At 41.7% G+C, this 18,443-nt stretch overlaps 1 protein-coding gene across 1 annotated transcript; it reads right to left on the bottom strand.

The window, feature by feature from the left end:
- Window positions 1-257: 257 nt before the first annotated feature.
- On the bottom strand, window positions 258-14,527 carry smarca5 (SNF2 related chromatin remodeling ATPase 5). The gene is made up of 24 exons (XM_066718404.1): window positions 14,229-14,527; window positions 12,698-12,802; window positions 9,982-10,148; window positions 9,353-9,453; window positions 9,139-9,239; window positions 8,777-8,956; window positions 8,337-8,492; window positions 8,068-8,199; window positions 7,907-7,975; window positions 7,663-7,772; window positions 6,652-6,878; window positions 6,394-6,515; window positions 6,139-6,291; window positions 5,834-5,966; window positions 4,717-4,865; window positions 4,454-4,573; window positions 4,241-4,351; window positions 4,029-4,142; window positions 3,772-3,894; window positions 3,266-3,398; window positions 2,904-3,022; window positions 2,521-2,733; window positions 2,141-2,251; window positions 258-1,665 (listed from the first exon to the last, which is right to left on the bottom strand). The coding sequence occupies exons 1-24, from the start codon at window positions 14,295-14,297 to the stop codon at window positions 1,600-1,602; spliced, it is 3,084 nt and encodes a 1,027-aa protein (XP_066574501.1). The 5' UTR covers window positions 14,298-14,527; the 3' UTR covers window positions 258-1,599.
- Window positions 14,528-18,443: the final 3,916 nt, after the last annotated feature.

Here is an 18,443-nt window from a genome sequence, read left to right as displayed (position 1 = left end):
TGAGCCGAGCTAAATTACAAACTGAAATTCAGACAAAAGTATTTCAATCCTGTGGAAGTTGTTGCCTTTGTATATGATCTGGTTATTAAAGCAGAACAGAATAAGTTTATTTTTCAGCCCACAATCAGCACTAGTTTTGGCCTACCCTAGCAGCAATCTTTCTGTTCAGTGTCTGCTCGAGTCTAGTACTAATCTTGTTCTGGGAAACCAGCCCAAAATGTACTGAAATCAGGGAAGGCTTTCATTGATGCACATAATCAGGTTTTATAACAAACTTTAATTGATACAAGGTAAATGGTTAAGTATGCTTTACAGTCTCACAGCAACCATTACAAAGTTAAAAAAAAATAAAATACAGGAAATTGCTTTATTTACATATGGGGGTAACCTGACAAAGGAATGAAGTCAAAATAAAGTGGTCCTCCTTTTGTTTTCTTTTTAAACCTCCTCCATCCCGCTGAGGGTGGTTCTCCAGATGATCCCAACAGCACAAGCAGGACTGTTGCTTATTTCGGGTCGAATACTTGGTTGCAGACGGTCGCATCACATTTTTCACCCACATCTGCAGAATGATTTACTTTTTCAAACAATGACCCAATTATTTTGGATTCAATCCTCCTACATGAGTGGTGTCTAAACTGTGGTTTAAAGCTACACCACTGACTAGAAGTCAACTTTAACAATTGCATATCTTTCACTCACTGCTGATCTACGAACTACAGAACTCAAAGCATTTCTACACTCACTTAAACTGCAGGGCAGGTACACTGCGTGACCACAGGCAGCCATCACAACACTGGAATGTCTCAAACAGTGTCACTGTGCATCGGTCCAGTCATCCAAATACATGGGAGGAATACATTTTAATATTCACTTGAATGCGATAAAAACAAGTTGCATTTCCATACTTCCCAGAGCCTCGTGCTGCTAACAGAGCACTGTGCTGTATGCATAAAACTGTTGGTCCATAATTTAACCAGGTTTCCACTAACATTATATGCTTTTATGTTCACAATTAATCACATCTTAACAGCTTGTCTATACAGAGAAATTCAAATGGATCCACTTGTAATGTGCAGTAAGGAATAAATTAACTGCCTTAGTCAACAATAACAGATTTGATTTGCAAAGAAGGGGGGCAGTAAAATAAATTGTCACAATCACTTTATAGAAGAGGAAATTCACACCACAGGTCACCAAGTTGAATGACATGTTCAGCCTTTTCCAATCTCTTAATACGCAGTTTCCAGATTTAGACGTTTCTGGATAATGGCTAGAAGTTATTCAGGGGTTCAAAGTAACAGGCCTATAATGTATACGTTTCTGGATTTTAAGATTGAACTAAAGCATAAATAAAAGTTATTACTTCAACTGTTAGTTTCTAAAAAATAAAAATCAGCACAGCTGGAGCATTTTGTAATTTACTAGAAGTCAGATCGGCGTTTAGCACTGCTCTCCTAGTACAGACCACAGAAGTCATTAAATTGCTTGAGTTTATACAGTACATCATTAAGACCCGTAAAATAAAAAGACAATACTACCAAATCAAATTAGTCCAGAGTGAACAAAATAAAAAAAATATACAAAAACACAGCTGAATCACAGCTTTAATTTCTTTTTTCTTCCACGTCCATCTGGGGTCCCATCTGCTTTGCGTTTCTGGACCTGATGAACAGAAGCACAGAACCATGAGAAACTTCATCTCCATCTACTTGATGCACTTACTGGCAGTAAGAGGCTGACCTCAGTCTTTCTGCACACCCCAAAATAAAATAAGAGGTGGGCGGGCATTTCTGAAGCTGTTCATCAAGTATTACGGAGATTAAGGCCTCTGAAAAATCATCCCTCAGAAATATAAATTGGCATTAATCTCACCTCCCCACTGAGGTTAGTTTGTATTTTAAAGAACCTGCTGGAGATTCGTGTAGGATTTAAGGGTTTATGTGGAGGGCTGATTTTGAAAAGAATGCCAGCTGTACATGAGTTTCTGTGCCAATACACATTTCTATATTCCTTCCAAAAATAATTCATGGAAAGAACAAAAAACTCCAGTCGGTCTTGTACAGCGTTGGGTCACGTGGTGCCACAAGTTAAGACTGGTCGGTCATTCTAGGCGTGCAACGGGAGAAGCCCCACTTACCGAGGACGTCCGAGGGCCACGTTTCTTCTTCTCCGCTTTCTCTTTCTCCTCCAGCTCCATGTTCTCTCTCTCGATCAGAGTGATCAGTGTGTTGCAACGCCTTTGCAGCTCCTACAACAAACACATTTTCAATTCCCCGGCCAGAGACGCAACAGGTCAGCCAGCTCACCATGCATACGAGAAAGCAACCACTTTATAAATACAAGCTTTACCAAATCAAATTAAATTGAAAACTATTACAATTAATCCTTTTGTCCAGGGAGATGTTACAGAATTTGGTTTTGCTTGATCTACCATTTGTGGGCTCTTGTGCGAAAACATGCATAATTTATTTTCAACCCAAATCCCACGAGGGCTGGCAGAGTCGTGCCGGGTCTCACCATGGCAGTCCTGGACTTCAGGAACCAGTCGAAGCGGAACTGCGGCGAGTTGCGGATGCACTGCCTGAGCTCGTCGTACACGCTCTCCTTGTCGAAGCCCAGCTTGTGCAGCATGCAGATGAGGAAGCGGTCCTCCTCCTCGGTGTAGTTCTTGCCCTTGTTGGTGCCGTAGGAAATCCTCAACTGGTGGAACGGGGCCTTATAGCGGCCGATCTAATGAAGGACGCACACCGGGGTTAGATATCACGACACTGAAAAGCCAAAACCTCCATTGAAATCAGCCTGGGAATGAGGCCTAGGATTTAAGACTGAAGTTTCGAGGTCAGCTGTTAACCCCGCAGACCGTGCCAATCCCAAAACTGTGGAGTCGGCCGGCTCCTCACCTTTGTGTCAAGCGCTTTCTTAATGCTGATCCTCCTCTGGATCCTGGCTTCCCCCCTCTCGATCTGGGCCATAATCTTCTCGATGTCTTGAAGTTCATTACAACGCTCCCAGAAAACGGCTGTCAACAGAAAACAAAGACTTATAAATCAAAGGCCTGTATACACACTAGCAGTAAACCAAGCGTCTTCAAATTCCTACAAGCTGCATTTAACTTAAACTCATTCAGGATTAAGGTTTGCAAAGTTCAGTTTATTCTACAGAATCATAATTGGAGAAATTAGTGAGATTCAGGGTGTTTGTATATACGAGCCATTTAAAACTTCTAGTTGCAAGCTGGCAGGAGAGAGGCTGGACTTCTTACCAGAGTACTCCATCACTTCTTCTGGAGTTTTGCCCTCCACCTCTCGGGCGATGTTGTCGATATCATCTCTTCCCCACTTCTCATTAGCCTTGATGAACTGATTAAAGTCTCGCTTGTTCCAGATTGTGAAACCCTGAAACACATTGGAGTGGAGTTTATGGGATCTATTCAGTCACTGGGAAAACTACATCAAATGCTTGAGCTTGAACTTATACTTAAGGTAAATTAACAAGTGAAAAGAAATGAACGCTGTTCAATTAAGCAGCAAAAGTGTTTTGAAAGAGCACTGAGTTTATAGCTCTGTCAAGCGGGCATTTGAAATTAAAATGCGAGTCGACATGCTAATTAATTTGGAAGTGCGATTGTCCCATCTAGAAAAATTTGACCAAAATGTCTTGAAAATTGAAGAAATCAAATAGTTATACATGGTTAATGGCATTTTCAACCCACAGTGAAGTATGTTTGCAGTTTTTACAGCTCTTGGGAGGAGCCGTGCATTTCACTACCTGTGTGAGGAGTTTTTCCTTTTCCTCCAGCTCCTCCTCCGTCAGGGGCTCAGCTTCATCGATCTTACCCTGCTCCTCTTTCTGAAGCTGATTGGAGTTGGGCATGTCAGGATTACGAGGGACCTGGAAAAGCACAAATCTGTGAGCAGCTGGAACATTTATCCAAGAATTCAAAAAAAAAAAAAAAAAAAAAAAAAAAAAAAAAGCCGATCGATCTAAACAACTACTTAAATCTGAGGTACAGATCGAGTTCATACCTTATAGCCGATTGTTTTCCTGTAGTACAAGATTTCCTTTTCCAGCAGTTCGAACAGGCGGGGAGGGAAGAACTGGAAGTCTTGGACATTTGGTTGTTTAGGAGGACGAGGAGCCTGTAAGGACAAAACGTAGCCCATAATGAATACGGCAGGTTTTACCCAAATCATTGGCATTGAATGGCTGGTTCTGCAGAGCTTCAGAGGATGCCTACCTTGGGCACTTTGGGCTCACTGACACGCAGCGCCTCCCTGAAGTAAGCGTCCACTGCGTAGTTGGCCTTGCGCTCCCTCTTGGGCGGCTCAATCCATTCTGTGAGAGTCACCTGTGAGGAGAGGGGAAGTTAAATTACAGCTACCAATCCACACCTGTACACCGTGTCCAAGAAACGGTCACTGAATTAATCAAGTGAAACAAAAAAACTCACCTTTTTCTTCTCCCTGTAGTCCTCTCCTTCAAAGTTGTACACACTGTTATCAGTATCCATGGTAAAATTCCTTAGAGAGCTTTCACCCATGTTGGACAGCTTTTCCTTCATCTCTGCAGTCTAAATACAGGACAGTAGTATTTAAAGTCAAATTAGGTGTTCAGGAAAACAAACTACTAAGTCTTTACAAAGCTTGAGACCATGGCTTTGTCAAGAGCATTTAAATTTTAAGTGAACTTCCAACCCATGGAATCAGCCCTCACCTTCTTCTCCCCTCTTTCCAATATGGCGTCGATGTCCTCATCCGTGATCTCGCTCTCCTTGGATGCAAACACGTGGGTGGCACCGTGACGAATGATGGACAGCATTTCATCTTTGCCCAGCTTGTTCAAGTTCTGGTCCACTAATCTTCCTATGGAACAGAGGAAACAAAAACGTCCGCTTTCAAATCTAGAACAGCTCTCAGAACTGGACTAAAGTCAAATCCAAATCAAGGATTCCACATTTGTGAATCACATTTTTGACAAGAAATCCCAAGGCAGAACTCCAACTTGTATACATCATATATAGTTGAGATTACTGCGCATCTGAACAGTAACGTGGGAAATCTGATCACATTGCACATTCGCAATTTTCACTGATAATGGAATTAAAACTAATTTAAGGGCATTTTAGGATAAGAAGCTTAAAAATAATTAGACCTTTACAATAATGTATACAGAAACAAAATCTATTCTTAGTTGATAATTAAAACCATCAAATACTAACATACAATGCTGTGAATTCAAACATTTTGCTTCAAATCAGCGAGGTGGGCATGCAATTGATCCGATACTTTGTGGATCTGTTGCGGTCTGTGACTATTTAACAGATGCTCCTGATTTTATCAGTATCACCACTGTAACAAGCAAAGTCCTTTAAACTGGGTGGAAGCAAATAAGCACAAAATGTGTAGTTTTTGATCTATGCGTTTTCCATGACAATCAACTGCTTTGAATCTGAATTGCAAAGGTTACTGTGCATTTTAGGCAGGTTAACTGCTGATCAGAGCAGGATTTTAATAAGCTGTGTAGACTGAAGACAAGTATGGATAATAAGGAACATTTAAGTCCTATACATTTTTCTATTCAAATATAAAATCACTTGCTAGCCCGAGAGCCAGGTTACAAAACCATATATAAAAAAAAAAAAAAAAATCCATAAATCAGACTATAAATACATTATAAATTCTGAGCATATACTGAATTATAGTAACATGAAAAGCAGCTTATAAAAGCCAATGCAAGCTCCCTCCCCTGCACAGCACCATTTAAATCTTGGAGCAATTACTGCTATACAAAATACAGGGGTGGTGTTGTACTGTGGCCGTGGGAGCTGCACCTTGCTGAATGACAATGGAGTCGAGCCGGAGTTTCATCTCTGCCCTCTCCACTATCCTTTCCTCCACTGTGTTCTCAGTGATGAAGCGGAAGACGCGCACTTGCTTCTTCTGACCGATTCTGTGAGCTCGGTCCTAGTGTCGAGAGAAACAAAAGGGCACAAGAGAAACGGTTTAGTTGGAAGCTCTGTAAAATGGGTTCTGTTCCAGAATATAACTGGAGCACAAATCCTGTATAACCCCTTAAACTTCAGACAATCATTCACCTTCAATACACACAAATGCGTGAACCATAACAAGCACTAACCATGGCCTGAAGATCGACTTGAGGATTCCAGTCTGAATCGTAAATGATGACGACGTCGGCCGTGGCCAGATTGATCCCGAGACCGCCAGCACGGGTGCTCAACATGAAAAGGAACTTGGGGCTGTTTGGCATGTTGTAAATATTGATCGAATTCTACAAGAAAGGTGGGGGGGGGGAAGGGGGAAATTGTATCATTGTTTCAAAACAAAATGGACTGATGCTTCATGTCAACAATAACACTCAAGAGGCGCTCACCTGTCTCTCTTCATGTGGAGTTTGACCATCAAGACGGCAATAACCATAGTTTCGCCACATACAATAATCCTCCAAAATGTCCAGCATCCTGGTCATCTGGCTGAAGATCAGCACACGAGAGCCTAGGAGAGAAAAGAGCGGCAGTTAAATACAACCATGACATTAATTCAAGCTAAACTATTAAGCACACTTCACTACTAAATAGCAGATATATTTGCTGTGCAGCACTGCGTGTGTCAAGAGACCAACTTCACTGACCTTGCTCTCGCAGTTTAGGCAGGAGCTTGTCCAGCACTGCCATCTTCCCACTGTTGACCACCAGGTGCATGTCGGTGGTGTAGGGCGGCCCGGGCTCAGCGCCATCAAACAGGTACGCATGGTTACAGCACTTGCGCAGCTGCATCAGCACGTTCAGAAGCCTCATCTTGTCCATCTTGCCGGCCGAGTTCAAAATGTCAATGTCCTTCATTAAAATCTTGGTGTACCTGAGGTTTCAGGGAAAACTTATTAATCCTCGTCATAAAGAATGAACACAAAAGAGGGGATGAAACTAATTCTCCTTTTCAGGTGGAAGGAAAAATTCACGTCTGAAAATTAAATGGGGGATTTAAATATTTATTTGGATACCTGTTCATTTTCAGAAATTAATCAAACCGAAAGATATATAAAGAATGAGGGATATAAAGCAGTTGCATTTGGCTAAAGCTGGCAAGCGACTGGACAGCTCACCAGGAGTTTGAACAGTTACACTGACAATTCGACAAATTGGAAACAGCGAGATTAGAGCACAAGCGGCACAGTTGGAGCTTCGGGACTAAGCGTGACCTGCACACCCAGCAACGATGCTGCAGGATAAGAATTGGAGAAACCACAGGGGTTACTCATGAATGCTAAGCCAAGAAACTCCTGGCTGATTTCAAAACTAATAAAAACCAAACAAGCAGAGCTTGGCCATCTGCGTGGGGCCACTTGGGGATTCTGTCACATGCAGGTAAGGATTCAAATCGGTGAGCCAAGGACTACAGCATTAAACAGTAACCAATATTGCAAAATGGCCATGTTTTAACTTGCATTTCTGCTTCTTTCAAAGAACTGGTGGTACCTGCAGAGATTTTAGATCATCATGTGAGAAATTATTTTCTATCAATCATGTAGCCCTGGAGAGGCCAGACATTTTACAAGTACACAGAGAAATGACTGTAGCTGTCCTCTATCACTTGGTTAAAAGGTCTCTCGCCATCACCGGGTCAGATCAACAGGAGCACTCACCATTCGCGCTGCATTTTGCTGAGCCCCACATACATCTTAATCTCCTTCTTGGGGAGCAGACTCTTTTCCACATCAGCCTTAATACGCCTAAGCAGGAAAGGACGCAGGACCTGATTGACAGAGAAACATGCACAAAAATGTTAAGCTCCTTTAAAATCATGCTTATTAATAAAGTTTGAATATTGAACCGTTTCAATATTCAAAACAAATGTTTGACCCAAATTAAAAGTTTTATTTCACTTACAATATGCAAGCGTTCTACTAGCTTCTGGTCCCCAAGGCAGTTGTTGGTGTCAAACCAGGAATCAAAATCCTGTAGTTGGAGAAAAGAAAATGGGTTACATCTATTTTGCAAAAAGCTTGTTCCAAAACTGCAATTTCAAAATGGACACAAACAGATCTTACTTCTGAAGAGTTAAACACATCAGGCAAGAGGAAGTTCAGGAGGGCCCAAAGCTCATGCAAATTGTTCTGCAGAGGAGTTCCAGTCAAGAGCAGCCTGTTGGTCGTCTTGAATTCTCGAACGATTTCGGAGAGCTACAAACAATAGGATTGGAGAACACCTTTAGTACAACGATTGTACTTATTCTCACTTCTATCATAATAAACTTTAAATTCAAGATGCAATAATAAAGACAAAGTATTAGGTGTGGGAATGGATGGCACTAACTCACCTTTGACTTCTCATTTTTGATCCTATGGGCTTCATCAATTACCAGGTACCTCCAGTTGAACTTTTTGAAAACCGATTTCTCTCTAATAAGCATTTCATATGAAGTCACACAGACATCCCACTCGCCTGGCAGAAGCACATCACGTATAAAAGCCGCCTAGGGAACAATGAAGCAGGATGAGGACAAAATCGTTAACAAATGTTCCACAGAAATTGAGACTTTCATAAGGACAAAAAAAGCCTTAGTACTGACTTGCAACACTTACTAGAACTAATACGAGTCCAATTAATTCTAAATGATCAAGTAACCTTATAAATAACTGAAAGGAGGAGGCTGTGAAACACTAGTACAGTACGATGATCCCCATGTAAGAAACACCAAGACAAGGTCCAAGGGCTTTCTTTAAGATTAGAAACTGCAGTTCATTGCACTACACATACCCTCTGGTCTTTGTCTCCAATGAGACAGACCGCCCGGAGCGATGGCACCCAGCGCTTGAACTCATTCATCCAGTTGTACAGGGTGGACTTGGGTACCAACACCATGTGAGGCCCAAGGATGTTTCTGTAGTGCTTCATGTATCCTAGCAGGGATATGGTTTGCAGGGTCTTCCCCAAACCCTGAGGAAAGAAGATAACAAGGAACATGAGACTACACCACTAAAACTAAATCAGCCTGAATTCTGTACAATCTTACAGGACCTCAGGAATGGAGCATCAGTTGGGCAGGTTAAGCAAAAACTCCTCAAATTTAGGCAATATGAAAAACAAATTGACAAAGGATTGCATAAAAATAAAATTACCATTTCATCTGCAAGGATGCCATTGATGCCATTCTCATACAGGGAAATCAGCCAGTTCAACCCACGGACCTGATAATCTCGCAGCTTTCCACACTTCACATCTGGAAGACATCACAAAACTCCCATTAGTTTTTCCATCAACTTCTATTCTGTATACATGTATACAACCCTTGCTCTACATGCAACGACATCACGGAGCAGAAAAGACACTCACAGGACGGCGAGTCATCAAAGCGGGTGCACACGTTGGTGGCCTTGCTGTTCTCACTCAGCAGCTCCTCATCCTCTTCCTGCTCAGTGCGACGGTGGCGATTGCTGGCGGTGGAGGAGAATAAAAAACACACAAGATATTACAAGGCTTGCATTACCTCTACAGAAGTCATATTCATTATGTTTGGTGAAGACAGACCAGGGGAAGTCTAACAAGTTCCAGTGACCATAAACCTTTTGCTCAAGATGTACTCCAGAAAAGTGTGTAGGGAGAAGGGGGAATATATATTTTTTAAATCATAACATCCCAATGCATGTCTTCTATTAAACCTTAAAACGTTGAAGTGGGATTTCAAGCCTATTAATACCCCATGGAGGTTATTCAAACAAGGGAAAGGGTATAGGTTTTTTAGATGTAGACCTCTTGCAGACTAGGTGTAGTCTCCTCCTTTCAATTTATTCATGGCTGGTTCGGAACCAGTCTTCTTTTTTTATATAAAATAGCTGGGTGCAATCCATTATTACAAACCAGTTTTCCACTACAGGTCAAAATGCTACTTACATCTAAAAAGCTAAATTAAAAGCTAATGGACCACATGCTGCAACACAAAAAGCTGCAGCAAACCAACTTACTCTCCAGCAGACAGGAGGTTCTGTTTCTCATCCTTTTTGAGGCGGGGTCTGCCAGGCTTCATCTTCAGAGGAGATGTTGGGGTCTTTTGTGCTGCTGGCTGGATGAAATGGGCAAACACTTCGGTCTGTTTCAGCAGGTACTCAAACCTGTTGGACCTGTCCGTTAGCTGCATGGGAGGAAACCAAGAACAATACAAACATTAAAGGCTGAAAAGCTTTGTTAGGCCTTTCTGGCTGTACATTCTGTGACTATTACCCTGAAAATGAATTAAAGCATAAAATTAAATTCAATATTTAAAATAGAATCCTGCACTTTTAAGTACTAGAAAATAGCTATTCACTCATCTCTGGAACAGAAATAGTTGTATAGCTGAACATATAAATATCCCTACTCCTTAGTAACACTGCACAAGACTGATAAACCCTGCTAACGGACACCATACAGCACATTTCTAAAGTTCATCGGACGATGGGTAATGGGATAACAGGTTAGTTGAAATGAACGTTGTGTGACGGAGAAGTTCAAAAACCACTATAAACTAGTGTTTAAAAAAATAAAAATAAAGTTCTAGTATGCACAATCCACACTTCTATTATGAATGCCATGCTTAGGATTCATTTGAAAACTGAAAAAGGTCTTAACGTGGCTATGTGTAGATTCGGACGTAGCAGATCCAAATATGCTAATGAGTTTTGATTTGCAGTGATTCTCTTTGGCGAACATCTAGAAACACTGAAATGACACAGTAAGGGAACTTATTAAACAATTAAAATCATAAGTCCTGTATTTACATCCTATTCCTTTAGTTTTATGTAATATCTATGCACAACCATTGGGCTTAAAAATAAAACAGTTTTTTCAGGCAGGGATGAAAGAATTAGTATTTGCAGGGTTCAGATGAAACCATACTTCACTCAGTCCCCCCAAGACTAGACTTCAGAAGTGAATTTCAACCTTTGGACAGACAGAGGAAACAAACCTCCCCTACTATACAACCCAGCACAAGCAGCAGGAGATATTTTATAAACGATTATGATGGGAGACGTATGGGGATCACTGTGAAAGACTAGTGTAATAAAGACAGTTAAAACAGTTGCTTTGGTGAAAACCTTGATATTGATTGAGCTTGAAGTTAGACCTTAAAAATGCATTCAGTTCTTGAGAATTATGCATTTAAAAACCAATTTCTCTTTTCAGAAGACTGGATGTGGAATATACATAGATATTAAAATTAATATTACTCTTAAATATAATTGTCAAGTACACAAAAATATTAAGATTGGGACACTAATACAATAGATCAAAAGTTCTTTAGAAGCATTCAGGTGTAAACTATAAACAAAGTGATTTGTATGATTTTTAATATCCTGCATATCAGGAAATCCCCTTTGCTTTGAGAACAGGGAGGAGCCACATGCAACACTTCTGCTTGTGGACAGTTCAGTTTATACCACAACATTTTTACTGGTTCTCAAGATTGAGATAGCCAAGCAAGAATTTTGTTGATGTGCTCCTTTAATGACTTTGGTGTTCTTTGGGCAGTTGTTGTGCTGGAAAGTCCATTTGGTACCAAGCTTAGCTAAAATAACCAGGTATATTTTGGAATCCTTCAGGCTCAATTCTAAGAAGGGCACTGGAGGATGAAAAGCAGAATAAATCCTCCCCTATGCTTTACAATGGGGGGTGAAGTTTCTCTAAACAAAAATGTTAAACTTTAGTTGCTAAAATAACATTGGGTAGTCCAAGACTAGTGTTAATCTGGGTGTGTGAAACCAGCTCTTTGTTACACTTCATTTCATCAAGAGCATGAATACACGTGTAAGGCATTCTTAAAGTAACTATTGAAACATGTACATTTTTCTGCAGTAGGGTATTATATACAGACTGCCTAGCATTACACAAACTGGTCTCGCATGACACAAAAAACACTTAATACAAATCTCACGTGTAATTTAGGCTCTTTGTGGAAAGGAAGACCGCAAATGAGCTGTTGTAATGAATTTGAAAACCATTTCAACCAATTCAGGAACAAAAAAAACTTATCAGTACCAATCTGAACCTCATGTATATTCAAAAAAAGCATAACGTGAATAATTTGCAAGTCTTTCAACATTGGATAGGACTTGGTTAGCAGGTTGCATCATGCAAGCTGTAGTCAACACCACCGTGGATGGGAAGCAACCACACTGCAAAAGCAAAATGCGGTCTAATCCTTAATATAATTAAAGACATTGCTGCCCTTTGCATTAGACAGAACATCAATGCTCCAAGGGGAAAATGCACACAAGTGTATGCCACCGGCAATTTTAAACTGTAGTGTCACTGGTCCAGGTTTAGAGAAAATGTCAATTTCTGGGCCCAGACACTCTTGTTCTACAGGTAGCATGTCACTCAGGTTTGTAAGACTGAACTTTAAAACATTGACACAGTATGTTTTACAGAACAGGACTAAAATAGTTTCCTCATTGGTTTTGGTCCTTTACCAGTTTGAAGCACCAAAGTGTAGCCTATTTCTATGCATTATATATTTTCACAAATTCCCCCAAATCAATATGAAGTGTTAAATGCCCTTCAGTTACTGAACTTCCTTACATCTCAAATGAAACCCGTGTAGAAAATTCCAAATACGCACTTACCAGCCACTATATTTTCATTCCATATATAAAATGGATTGATTGTTGCTATAAAAATCACGATTGCAACACAAATGTTTACCATTTTCTGCTCATAGTTTTCTGGAAACGTTTCTGGCTCTTCCTTGGGCAGGGCGCTGGATGCCTCCTCTTGACCTGCAGCTTCATGATCAGATCCTCCTTCCTCCTTCAAAGGATTAAAAAAGCGAGTTGACCGATGTTCAATATAAATTTACAAAAAACAATTAAAATGATTTCCTGAATCAATTCACGCATTTCAACAGTTCTGCGAGCAGGGGTACTAGCAAACTTTACCCCAGTAAAAATAACTGGTTGCAGCTTCTGCTACCCAGTTTGGTGGAAATAAAATCCTACCCCTAATGTATAAGGGAGAAGAGGACCATGTCTATGCATCGCACTGTACCAACATCGCAATACAAGCTATTCAGGGAAAATCGCTCCAATAAAACGACTGAGCAATGGAGGGATCAGGTATAGTAGTGTGATAAACCAGGTTTACACCAATATGACCCCCAGTACTTCAGCTTTACACCTCGTAGTGCTCTCACCGACCACGGCGACACAAGGGGGCGGTCTGTATTGACACTGACGTAATGGCTGGTGAGTAGAGGGGGGAGGCTGTTCATTTATAAAGGACAAAATGTGAAAAGTTGTGTCTGGATCTAAAACGGGTCCGGGTGTTTTTGTAGTGGGGGTCCAATAAAGCTTTGGATAGGAGTGGTTACACTTGACAATATAACAGTGGGAGGAAAAACAACCGCGGCCATTCATTGTCCTGGGCTTTTTCTGTTGTTAATTCATTCCCCGGTTTCCCTCCCTCCGGTGCTGTGGTGCGGAGGACTGAGAAAGAGCAGCGGCTAGGCCTGTACGTCTCCAGATCTGCCCCAACAAAAGTTGCATTGCACCGTAACTTAAATAAAAGACAGAAATGACGGGAAAGGTGGCATCCGGCGCCGGGGTCGGACACTGTGCGGAAGCCGGACAGATCCGGCCCGGAGTTTGAAACTCGTCCATCGGCGCCGAGTATCGAAGCAAACGCAGCGCACGAAACAAAAGTAAAACAGCGATTCAGTCAGCGATCCGTCCTAGTGTCGGCAACACACACATCGGCACTGAATACGAGTGAACACCGAAAGATTAATGCGATTACCCACAGCCCACCCACAGTAATTCAGTACAATGAAGTACAGGCACAGCAAGTAACCGGATCGTCAGAACAACGGGACCTCACTTCGGATTAGAGCAGCGGCAGGACAGTAACCGAAGTGTGCCGCTGAACAGCACCACCACAATTCATATAAAGTTATCCAGGCGGGTTTAAACCGGATTAGATACCCGGACTTCGCCTCAAGTAACAGTGCGATGCGAACAAAATGGATAGCGAAATAAAAACGGGAAAGTTAGGCTTTTCCAGTAAACACATGGAAGCGTCACGTCGTGTGGAGCAAGGATGCCAGCCATTGCTGTGTCGGTATACAAGGCAGCCTGGTTCAGACCCGGGTTCAGGAGGCAGGGTCCACAGTGAGTAGCTATTGTTCCCCCTCTCTCTCCCTCTCCCTCTCCCTCTCTCTCTCTCTCTCTCTCTCTCTCACCTCCTCTTCTCCGAGCTCAGCCTCCATCCGCAGCTCCTGCTCCTCGCTGTTGTTCTCCGTCTCGGACATGGTGCGTCTCTGTCTCTTTCCTGCTCCTCTGTGTGACGGAAAATGTCCCGGGTGAGATGCGCTTTATTTATTTTTTTGGTCCCCGAAAAGAGACGACAACGACTCGATTATACGACCTCTTGGGACGATAAGTATCCGTGCGCAGGGTGAGGGTCTCTCTAGAAGTGCTCAGGACAGCAGGAGCACGCCGCCACTTACACACCGACCCGGCTTTTCACAACTGTCCCACCAACCGGGCTCAACTCCCCAGCATCGCGAGGTTTCGCCGCAACCGCCACTCGGCGTGGGAGTCTCGCGAGATGGAGGAACAGAAACGAGATCATAACAGGCCAGGAAGGTGGTTTTTGTTTTTAAGACACAAAGCGAAAGAAAGAAAATGAATGAGACATAGGAAGAAATGATCATTGTCTATATTAACAATGCATTCCCCACTTTTTTTTTCCATGAAACTGCTGAAATTATGCATCATAACATTTTTTCATATATGAATTTTAGTATAAAAGCAGGATGTTTTAGATCTACTGGTTCTGTTTGCTTTTCAAATATAGTTTAAAACGCTTGGTTTTTGTAGCAATTGCACCATTAATAATAATACTTTTGAAAGAAACCTCTGAAAATCGTTATATCTGTTAATTCAATTCATATTCAAAAGTGTTGTCACATTATTTTGAATGAAACATTTAGACAAGCACCTTAATTGTGAAAAGTAAAGACACTATTGATAACATTTAAAAGTTCATGGTCCAGTCACTAATATACTGTATATTCCCATATTTGCACAAAGTAAGTACTTTTTAAATCATACATATCAAGGCTACAATGATTATTCAATAAAATGACTGAAATAACTAGGATAGTTTGTTTGGTCAAATTGCAAATTTAAGATATTTTAAATCAGAAATGTGTAATGGAACATTTTACATTACATTATTTACTTTTAAATGAGCACTGAAATTGAGTGACATACCATAAGTAACACACTGTAAAGATATATCTATGTCATTATGCAACCTAACCAGAACCCCAGCCATAGCCAAAGCCGAAAACCTGTCTATAACCCCATTCATCTATAAATCTAGTCCAAGCCTTTAAACCAAAATGCATTTTTTAATTTATATTAATTTAATTAATAATAACTTACATAAGCAAAAGGTACAATTGAGCAGTATGTACATTTAAAAATTGAGCAGTATGTAAAAAAAGGGACACCTGGGCTGTGAAATTGTTTTTTCTTTATTGTAGGAGACATATTTGTGTATTTGGTGCTAATCTGATTTAGTGAGTGTGTACAGTAGATTCTGTGTGCTCATTTGTTTTTTAAGCAGGTACAATATTATAGTTTGCCATTCTATTAGAAATAATAAACTACATTGTTTACATATTTTAGTTTTTATTAATTACCAAGTATATTTATAGTATTAGAAAGATCACAATTTTGAGATTTAAGCAATCAAGTAAATTCAGTAGGTTTTATACAGTCTGCCTTTGATGCTGGTGTCTTTGATGATGAAGCTGGGATAAAAATTAGGACACCTACATCAAAGACAGTGAGGAGTCTATGTGGACTCCTCACTTTCTCCATCCAAACAATGTGGGGAAGCAATAAAAAAGGCAAACACAATGCTAGGGTATATTGTCAAAAGTGTAGAATTGAGAACAAGGGCAGTAATGTTCAGACTGTACAATGTACTTGTTAGAGCTCATCTGGATACTGTGGGCAGTTCTGGGCTCCACACTTCAAGAAAGATATCGCTGCTCTAGAGGCAGTTCAGGGGAGAGCAACCAGACTTATTCCAGGTCTGAAGGGAATGTCCTACTGAGAGACTGAGGACCTGAACCTTTTCACCCTGGAACAGAGGAGACTACGTGGGGACTTGATCCAAGTCTTCAAAATCATGAAAGGCATCGACCACATCAAACCAGAGGAGCTTTTCCAGATCAGCAGGGACACACGCACCCGGGGACACAAATGGAAATTGGAAGACAGAAAACAGGAGACACTTCTTCACACAGAGAGTCGTCACAATCTGGAACAAACTGCCAAGCGATGTGGTTGAAAGTTTGGGAACATTTAAAAATAGACTGGATAGTATCCTTGGATCACTTAGTTATTAATGGACACCAAACGAGCACGATGGGTCGAATGGCCTCCTCTCGTTTGTAAACTTTCTTATGTTCTTATTAGATTAAAAAAATGTCCAGAAATTCCCACACAAAAATTGTGATTTGGGCATAGCTACACACTTAATAACTTATAGTTAACCCCCCAAAACACAACCCTAAACCTAAAGAAATTGGAACTTGAACCCTAGCCCAACAAAGATTTAATACAAGTGCAATATTTAGCTTAAATACTGTATTCACACTTGTATTCTGAATCAAAACCTTGACCCACCCACAAATCCCAAACTACTAAATTGCATTTTAATTTAAAAATAGTAGAAAAGTGGCTTCTAACAATAAATTAAACCATGATAGGGGTTCACGGGTAGGTCGAAGTTTTTATTTGAAAACTACCTGAATGTACAAAATACTTAATTCCCATCATTATTAAACCTAACCTTAATCTCATTCAAACATTAGACCTAGACCTGAAAGGGGAACCAGACTCACATTTCCCCAAAGGGTAAAAGTTTACATAGGTTAAGTTAAAGTTTAAGTTTCATCTTAACAGTTAATGTTGTGTTCATTTGACTTTTGTGCAGTTTGCTGAGAAATCTAAACTAATTCCACCATTGATTTCACATTTCAAACACATACGTACGAAACTATGAAGAAGCCAGGAAAAGTATACATCGAACTACTCTACTGACATTTAGAGAACTCATTCAAATGATTATTCTCCTGGGTTCCTTAATGTAGTGTCCTGCAGTCGTATCTCCAATGTCTGGGGGCTCCTAGACAATCGTGGAACACTGTAAATAAAGCAACAATACAAAACAATACAAATATCGATAAGGACATTGTAGGAAGTTGAACATGACATTTAATCATGCATGAGATTTTTTTCAGAGAATTCCACTTTTCCAACTGGGGAGTTGGCTGCGGTGGCAAATTTGTTGCTAACGGTCAAGCGCCATGGTGCGTGGGCTAGTGGCCGTTCCCTGGCAGCTATTGTAACGGCACGCTGTCAACTTTGGCTGTCTCAGGCGAGGCGAGTCCCGGACGCAGACAGGACCCGGTTGATGCATGCCTCCGTTTCTCCTGGGTTCACATTTGGACCATATGTGGAGGACATGCTGGCACACTCCCTCCAGGAGAGGGAGCAATCGCTACAGCTAGCCAGAGTATACCCCCAAGCAGCACCTCTGGGTCAGGCCCGGACACAACCTACAGGGCCTAGACAGCCAGCCCCCAGGCAGCAGCAGCCCTGCCCTCCTGCTGAACTGCACCAGCACCTCACTAACAGGCAGGGGCCTACCCAGACAAGAGGACAGGTAGCGGCGCCGCGGCCCTGAGGCATTCCAGCAGCCTCGGCCCACCCATACACCCCCCAGCAACTCTCCATTTGGCAGCTCCGCTCCCAGGACTCCTGGTGCTCCAAATTATAACAGTTGGCTACTCCCTACAGTTCCAGACCCGTCCACCCCTCTTCAGAGGCGTGGTGTGGACGCGAGTGAGGGACCCATTGGAGATTTTGACATGAAGCACCACACACTACACTGTCTTGGAGAAAAGAGTGATCTGCGAAGTGCCCCTTCTGGAGCAGCACGAGGGATTCTATTCCCCATACTTCACAGTTGATCTGAAGTACCTGAATCGCCACCTCAAGATGTTGTGCTTCAAGATGCTCACCCTGCGTGCCATGTCTCAGGCTATCAAATGCAGAGACTGGTTCACCTTGGTGGATTTGAAAGATGTGTACTTTCACATCCCCATTGCGCAGGCGCACAGGAAGTTCCTCTGCTTCACCTTCGAAGGCCAAGGGTACAAGTTTGCTGTTCTCCCATTCGGCCTGTCTTTTCTCTAAGTGCATGGACACTGTGTTGGCCCCCTGGGGATTGACACGCTAGCCCATACGTGGCCTCTATGCATTCCCACTGTTCTCCTGGTGATTCTGGAGAAGATCAGACAGGAACAAGTGATAGTTCTGCTGGTAGCACCTCACTGACAGACTGTGGTTTGCAGGCCTGGTCTCCCTCTTGA

This window comes from Amia ocellicauda, chromosome 12 (assembly GCF_036373705.1).
Source record: "Amia ocellicauda isolate fAmiCal2 chromosome 12, fAmiCal2.hap1, whole genome shotgun sequence".
Classification (NCBI taxonomy): domain Eukaryota; kingdom Metazoa; phylum Chordata; class Actinopteri; order Amiiformes; family Amiidae; genus Amia; species Amia ocellicauda.
This window is presented reverse-complemented; position numbering and strand designations above follow the sequence as displayed.

What these genes read in the sequence shown, in the direction of transcription:
- smarca5 (XM_066718404.1), bottom strand. Translation starts at nt 14,297, where the DNA reads ATGTCCGAGACGGAGAACAACAGCGAGGAGCAGGAGCTGCGGATGGAG. An exon ending in CTGAGCTCGGAGAAGAGGAG is followed by an intron (nt 12,803 to 14,228) that starts GTGAGAGAGAGA and finishes AATCCTTTGAAG; the next exon opens with GAGGAAGGAGGATCTGATCA. An exon ending in TGAAGTCCAGGACTGCCATG is followed by an intron (nt 2,252 to 2,520) that starts GTGAGACCCGGC and finishes TGTTTGTTGTAG; the next exon opens with GAGCTGCAAAGGCGTTGCAA.